The sequence below is a fragment of the Capricornis sumatraensis genome, chromosome 8 (genome assembly GCF_032405125.1).
Source record: "Capricornis sumatraensis isolate serow.1 chromosome 8, serow.2, whole genome shotgun sequence".
NCBI classification, from domain to species: Eukaryota; Metazoa; Chordata; class Mammalia; order Artiodactyla; family Bovidae; genus Capricornis; species Capricornis sumatraensis.
In genome coordinates this window covers 85126749-85134404 of record NC_091076.1, presented here as the reverse complement: position 1 = coordinate 85134404, position 7656 = coordinate 85126749, and the positions used below count along the sequence as shown (strand labels likewise).

The window sequence follows — 7656 nt, the reverse complement described above, 5'->3', positions numbered from 1 at the left end:
TGGCTCAGCATGGATGGCCCTCCAAAACACTGCACTTAGGCAGAGGAGGGGCACACTGAGATCACACTGAGACCGCATGTTGCGGGATTCCATCATACAAAACATCCACAGCGAGAAACCCACAGAAATGGGTTCCTTTCTGGAGTGAAGGAAATGCTCTCAAAATTGATGGTACTGATGGCTGCACAGCCCTGCTACTGTAGTAAATAACAACCAAATAACTCTGTCAACATACTGACAACTAATAATCTGTCAATATACAAAAATACACTCAGCTGCGCACTTTTAAAATAGTGACTTTTATAGTATGTGAATCTCAATGAAGTGTTATTTTTAAAGCAGTCAGTTGCTTTAAAAACCAATTCAGGGGCTTCCCTGGGGGCCCAGTGGTAAAGAGGGCAACTAAACCTGTGCCCCAAAACTACTGAAGCCCGCACACCTGGAGCCCATGCCCCGCGATGAGAAGCCCACACCCACAGGAAGAGGAACCCCTGCTCCACACAATTAAGGGAAGCCCTCGCAGCAACGAAGTCCTAGCACAGCCAAAAATGAATAGAAAAACTATTTTAAAAAGGCAGTTCAGCGCAAGCAATGTAGCTGCATGGTTTCATTCCAACGTTCTCCTGAATCTGACAGGTACATGGAGACTGGCAGAGTCACATTACGACCAAGACGATTTCTTTTATCACGAAGTTCTCAAAAGTTTAAAACATCTTACGTGTAACGGTGCCAACATTCCACGTGTGCTGTTAGGCTGCATCCCTGTCCCATGGTTAAAATGACAAGCTTGAGCCCCAACTACAGGCTGAACGAGAGGCTGTGGGGCAGGGCTGGGGGGGCAGCAAGAGGGGGCCGCATCTAGTTCTCTTAGGGAGTAACTGCCAAGCCTCCTGGGATTGACTACCTCCTATAAACGTCCTGTTCATGCCAGAATCTGGTGGACAAAGCATGTAGCTTCGGACACACACTATAGAAGTCCCTTCCCAGCCTCTTCCCCTCCGGTTACTGCCCCGAGGCATGTCAGCTTCACTTCCAGTGTCTCCTTAGCGCACCTGTGCAGCTCTGGACGCACTCTGGACAACTGTTGCCCAGGACAAAGCCCCAGACTCAGCCTGAACTGTCTTCTGCACCAAATGCACATCCACAGCTCAGCTCACCCGCCCTCACCAGCTGGAAGCCTGGGACCTCCCACGGCCTCAGCAGTGACCCCCACCAGCTCGTTGGGAGGACTGGACACGCTGGGCTCGGCCCAAGCCCTGCTGCGACCTAGCCGCCCCTCCTCTCGCCTCTCCCGTCAGCGCGGGGCTCTGGTCACCTCATGCAGTCGCCCACCCTCAGCAGGGACAGCCTCCACTCTGCAGGCTGATTTCAGTGCTCGCCTCCTTGGGCCCTCAGGACAGAATACCTGTTACCTAAAATTTAGGTTAGGTTCAAACTCCTACCACAAAGACAACTATAATGAAAACAATATAAATCAAATTAAGTGAAATAAAACGCTACATGGGATGAAACCATCTCACAACTTTTGTCAACAGCAGCCTTGACGGTGGGGCTGGTCTTGGGTGGTAGGTGCTTCTGGAAGCAAGCCCTGCGGACAGGGGGCTGGGGGCGCTGAGCCCCACGGGCCGGACAGCCACTGAGGAGCATGGCTGGGAATCAGCTCAGCTGCTCAGAAGACACCAAGCTCCCCCAAGTCTTCACTCCTCTGGGAGACAGTGGGGTCCCCCAGGAACACCCCCAGGTCTTCACTCCTCTCTGGGAGACTATCTTGGCCAATGGGTTCTAAATGGCTGGATGCTGTCCCCACCCCGCAAAGCCACTATTTGCATGAAAAGGCAGACACACACGCAACTGGACAGGAACGGTAGCAAGTTTATTCAGGGGGACCCAGCTCAGGGGAGAAGCACTGTCACTGTGAAGCCACATGACTTCCAACCCAAGAACCACGCTTTACAACTTCAGCTGAGTTCTGACTGGGTTTACCTGTCCGACATCCTAGGTCAAAGATAACTTTAAATCAAGAGAAACACTACGTTGGCGGGGGGTGGGGGGAACACTTCAAAGATGTCACATCCGTGCCAGAAATCAGGACAGCCCAGTGAGGCCACCCCTAGGACCCACCTTGCCTCAGGGATACTGAGCACGGCCTCAGGTTCATGGTGAATGAAGGTCAAGTCTACATAGACAATCAAACTCCCCTGAATGTAAGAACATCAAAAATTACAATCCTAACGTGCGCAAACAGGAGCAGCTTCTGAAGGCTGGATGTGGGGGGAGGGCAAGGGAGCATGGGGGGGCGGGGCAAGGGAGTTTTGGGGGACCCGGGAGGCGTCAGAATCAGGAAAGGGACTCGGATCTGCTGCCTCTCCAACCCTGATGGAGGCACCCAGTCCGAAGCACCTCCCTTCCACTGCAGGACAGTCTCTGTCCTTGCTAAGCCTGCACTCTCTAAGGAAAGTCACTACTCAATGCAAGAAAGCCCCCTTTCTTCGCTGGAGCTCGGCAGGACTCCAGCCTGGGGGCCGCTGGCCTGGAGCCCGCCTCAGCGAGCCCTCTCCTTCTGAGGGAAGAAGGAGAACCTGGTGGGGTCGAACTCCTCCCAGATGCGCTCGAACTCCTCCAGGAAGAGCCGCACGTACTCCTCGTCCTCCACGATGAGCACGTTCTCCCTGTTGTTCTGGATGGCCTGCGTGGTCCAGTTGAGGGAGCCAGTGATCAGCACCCTCCTGTCCACGATGGCGAACTTGTGGTGCATATAGCCCAGGTCTTGGTCGTGCCGGACCTGGATCCCTGCGGAGAGCGAGACGCTGCTGCTGCCCGGCAGCTCGGGGGCTCCGGCTGCCCCGCACGGGGCCCCCCGCTCCCTCCCCAGCCCCTCCTCTCGCTGTCCACCGCCCGAGCTCTGGCTCCTTCTCCAGCGTGGATGTGCTCACAGGACTGACTGCTGCTTGTGTCCAGTGGCGCAGGCACCGTCAGGTCTGGGTGGTGACAGCGGCTGAGCCAGGCAGGGGCCGGGCCCACCAGCCCCAGGAGAAGGCCTGGCCGGCAGCAGGGACAGGAGAGTTAGTTTCTCTGGAAACGCCTCCAGCCCTGACTGGGGGAGGCTCTCCACCCCCGCCAGTGTATATGACACACATCACCCTCCACTACTGGTTTCAAAACGAGCCAGCAGCGACTGAAGCAAAACCCATTTGATCTCGGGTTCATGTGCCCCTAAGGTCTCACTCGGGCCCAGAATCAGATCCCTCATGTCATCAGGACCTCGTGAAGTTGGGGGACCAGCCCGGGGGGACCTGCGCAGAAGACACTAGGCTCCAGACCTGAAGCCTCAGCTTTGGCCCCGTGACCACCCAGCTGACGCGGCCTCCCCTCCTGCTGAGGCTCAGGGCCCCTCGCGCACCCGCCTCAACATGTGCACCTCGGCCACAGGGTTGCCTGTCCCTCCTCGCACCACAAAACAGGCCCTCACGCAGGTGACTCCTCAGAGCAGCTGTCTGCGCCCCACCCATGACCCTCCTGGGCACCTCCAGGGCTCCTGCTCTGCCAGACCTCCCTGCCGTACAGTCCTGTTCTGCACTTGTGGACCTGGAACCTGGAACCTGTCCAGTCAAACACAAGGAGATGGCTGAGCAGTGAGAGAAGAACGACCGCAGGGACGCCCTCAGAAGAGAGTCAAGGGGTTAGCTGGAATCTGGTTGTGGGGTCCCTTCAAGGTTCTTGCCAAATCTGAGGTCCTACAATTCTCTACAAGAAAACGGCTGTGCTGAAACAGCCAAGCTTCCCCAACAACAGAACCAACATAGGATCGCAAAGCTGCCAGGAAGAGCCCAAGTCAACGTCCTCAACACTGACATCGTCTCCATCCCGCCCTGCACAGACATGAGGACCACGGTAGCATGCACCCATGTTCCCACCCCAGGTGAGCGGAGAGCAGCCACGACAGTTCTCAAGGGCCCCACGTGCCTGGCACAGTGGCCACGAGAACGGGCAGGTCAAACGGTCGCTAATGCAAGAATGACCTTTGCAGGGGCCTCAGTGACCGAGGGAAGGGCAAGAGGTTCGGACTCCTAATCGTTCACGCAGGACACAGCATCACACAGGGGCAGGCGGAGGAGTTTCCAAGTAAGGCAGGTGTCAACTTAGAACATCCTTGCAATTACTCATACTCCCGGGTTCATCGTTCCCACTCCAGGGAGGGGCAGGTTCGCCAGAGACCTGACTTCCCTGCCGTTTGGCAGCTGAAGAAACAAATTACCTGCTCACTAACTAACCATTGCAGCTCCACGTCTTACCTTATTTTAAATATTCATTTCAGATGCCCCAAAAGAAGATTCACTAGTGAATTTAAGAGAAAACACCTTCTCCTCCGTTTGGTCCTTAAGCCGACACTGCATCTCTGCACACCTGTGCCCTGAACAGACTTCTAGGTCCCTGAAAGGCTTTGCTTGCAGACCCGCTTCCAGCCTCGGCCCCTCTGGGGTTCATGCCCAGGTTTCGGGCTAAAGACTCTGCACAGAAGCTCCTCTATACACCCCGGACTTTCCCCAGACCCTGCAAGGCTGCCAAGGGACGCGAGTGTCTCCCCAGTCCTCCGACGCTGCCCCAAGCGCCCCGCAGTCCTGCCTCCACCTCCCGTGGCCCAGCGCCCGGCCTACCTGCCTTGCGGAGCAGGCCAATCTGCGAGCCGTTGAGGGCCATGTAGTCGCAGTCGGTGACCACGCGGACGCGCACCCCGCGCTGGTGCAGCAGCTGCACGGCGCGGCCCAGCTGCGGGCTGGAAAAGGCGAACAGGCAGAGCTCCAGACTGACGCGGGCGGCCAGCAGGGCGCTCAGCAGCCGGCTCAGTGAGCTCTCGCCATGGGGCAGGCTACACGGGCAGCCCGAGGGTGTGGCACCCGGGGACCGCAGCAGGGCTTCTGTGCAGGTCACTTGCGATGGGAAAAACAGCACCTCGCGCCGTGGCCGCCGCCGCCGCCTGACCCACAGCCAGTGCAACACGGTGGGCAGTGTCTCCAAGACCAGCGCGAGGCCAGCAGCCGCCACCACAGCCACCTGCCAGCGTAACGGCCGCATGGCGTCTGCACGTACCTAGGCCCCACGTGCCACGTACGCTGGCCGCATCCTGCGCCTGCGTGCCTGCCACGCACGTACGCCAGCCACCCATTGCGCCTGCACGCCAGTAGGTCACGTGTACCCACCGCCAACTGCGCCTGCGTGAGGGCCAGGCAGCCAGCCGCCCATCGCAACCTTGCGCCGACTGTCCACGTGCTCCCGCCTGCTGCGCTATGCGCTCACTGCCAACTGCGCATGCCTGCGAGGGCACCGCCTCCCTCCCAGTGCGCCTGCGCCCCCACCGCCCACCACCCACGTGCGTCTGCGTGCCCACTACCCGCCTCCCACATGCGTCTGCATAGTCAGCGCCATCGCCCACTGAGCCTGCGCACCTGGCCCTGAGGGGTGCAGGTGGCAGTGGCAAGGAACCCACACAGGTCCAAACTGGAACAATGCGAGGACCGCGTAAATAATGCAGAACTGGCTTGTACCCGAGGTGTAAATGTGCATCCTCTATGGTGGAGTGAATGAGCAAGGAAAGAGAGGAACTGCTCCGCCCGACAGAAGAATCCCTCGTGATCCGTGGATGCTTGTCCTGAGGGTGCTGCCTGGGGCTGGGGGTTGTGGGGGGCGCCCTCTGCGGAAAAAGGACAGCAACCCTCACACGCGGAAAATGGGCTGAAGGGCCCCGTCTGAGTGCCTGAGAGACTTGGCCGTCTTTCCCGAAGTTGTGACCGGGTCCAGTCAGAAGGAAAAACCCACGGGAAGCTCGGGTTAGAGGACTGCTTTCAATTCTCACGGGACGCTTGGCCAGTGTTGTTCAGGTCGGCCAAGGGCACGAAAGAAAGAGCCAGCTTGGACGCTGTCACGGGTCAGCACAGACTGGGGAGACCTCACACCTGTGTGCCCTGCACTGGATCCGGACACAGAAACATGATATTGGTAGGAAAAAGCTGGTGAAATCCAAATGAAGTCTAGAGTTTAGTTAATAATAATGTACCAATGTCAGTTTCTTCACGTTAAGGAATGAAAGTAAAGGAAGAGGCTAGGAGGAAGGGAAACTGAGTTGAGGGGTAAATGGAACTCTGTGCGATCTTCGAAACTCTTGGGGAAATCTAAAGTTATTCTGAATTAAAAGTTTATTTAAAATGTGAGGCACACACCTTCCATCTGGTGCAGCCCTCCCGCTGCATCCCACACAAACACATTCTACACAAAGACTTGGACACAAATGTTCACAGCAGGCTTGCTTGTAGTAACTCAAATCTGGAAACATAAATGTCCCTCAACAGATAAATGTTTCCATATCAATGCGACAGAATACTATTTAGCAATAAAAAGAAACCATTGATACACACTACTACAAAGAATGCCCATACTGCCACACAATTGCACTCATCACACACCCTAGTAAAGTAATGCTCAAAATTCTCCAAGCCAGGCTTCAGTAATATGTGAACCGTGAACTTCCAGATGTTCAAGCTGTTTTTAGAAAAGGCAGAGGAACCAGAGATCAAATTGCCAACATCCGCTGGATCATCGAAAAAGCAAGAGAGTTCCAGAAAAACATCTATTTCTGCTTTATTGACTATGCCAGTGCCTTTGACTATGTGGATCACAATAAACTGTGGAAATTTCTGAAAGAGATGGGCATACCAGACCACCTGACCTGCCTCTTGAGAAACCTATATGCAGGTCAGGAAGCAATAGTTAGAACTGGACATGGAACAACAGACTGGTTCCAAATAGGAAAAGGAGTACATCAAGGCTGTGTATTGTCACCCTGCTTATTTAACTTCTATGCAGAGTGCATCATGAGAAACGCTGGGCTGGAAGAAGCACAAGCTGGAATCAAGATTGCCGGGAGAAATATCAATAACCTCAGATATGCAGATGACACCACCCTTATGGCAGAAAGTGAAGAGGAACTAAAAAGCCTCTTGATGAAAGTGAAAGAGGAGTGAAAAAAGCTCAACATTCAGAAAACGAAGATCATGGCATCCGGTCCCATCACTTCATGGCAAATAGATGGGGAAACAGTGGAAACAGTGTCAGACTTTATTTTGAGGGGCTCCAAAATTACTGTAGATTGTGACTGCAGCCATGAAATTAAAAGATGCTTACTCCTTGGAAGGAAAGTTATGACCAAACTAGATAGCATATTCAAAAGCAGAGACATTACTTTGCCAACAAAGGTCCGTCTAGTCAAGGCTATGGTTTTTCCAGTAATCATGTATGGATGTGAGAGTTGGACTGTGAAGAAAGCTGAGCACCGAAGAATTGATGCTTTTGAACTGTGGTGTTGGAGAAGACTCTTGAGAGTCCCTTGGACTGCAAGGAGATCCAACCAGTCCATTCTAAAGGAGATCAACCCTGGGATTTCTTTAGAAGGAGTGATGCTAAAGCTGAAACTCCAATACTTTGGCCACCTCATGCAAAGAGTTGACTCATTGGAAGAGACTGTGATGCTGGGAGGGATTGGGGGCAGGAGGAGAAGGGGATGACAGAGGATGAGATTGCTGGATGGCATCACGGACTCGATGGACATGAGTCTGAGTGAACTCCGGGAGTTGGTAATGGGCAGGGAGGCCTGGCGTGCTGCAA

General features: G+C 54.8%; 1 protein-coding gene across 1 annotated transcript; it reads right to left on the bottom strand.

Annotated features, from left to right (window-relative positions):
- Window positions 1-2542: 2542 nt before the first annotated feature.
- On the bottom strand, window positions 2543-5073 carry PLD6 (phospholipase D family member 6). Its single transcript, XM_068975874.1, has 2 exons — window positions 4656-5073; window positions 2543-2790 (listed from the first exon to the last, which is right to left on the bottom strand). The coding sequence occupies exons 1-2, from the start codon at window positions 5071-5073 to the stop codon at window positions 2543-2545; spliced, it is 666 nt and encodes a 221-aa protein (XP_068831975.1).
- Window positions 5074-7656: the final 2583 nt, after the last annotated feature.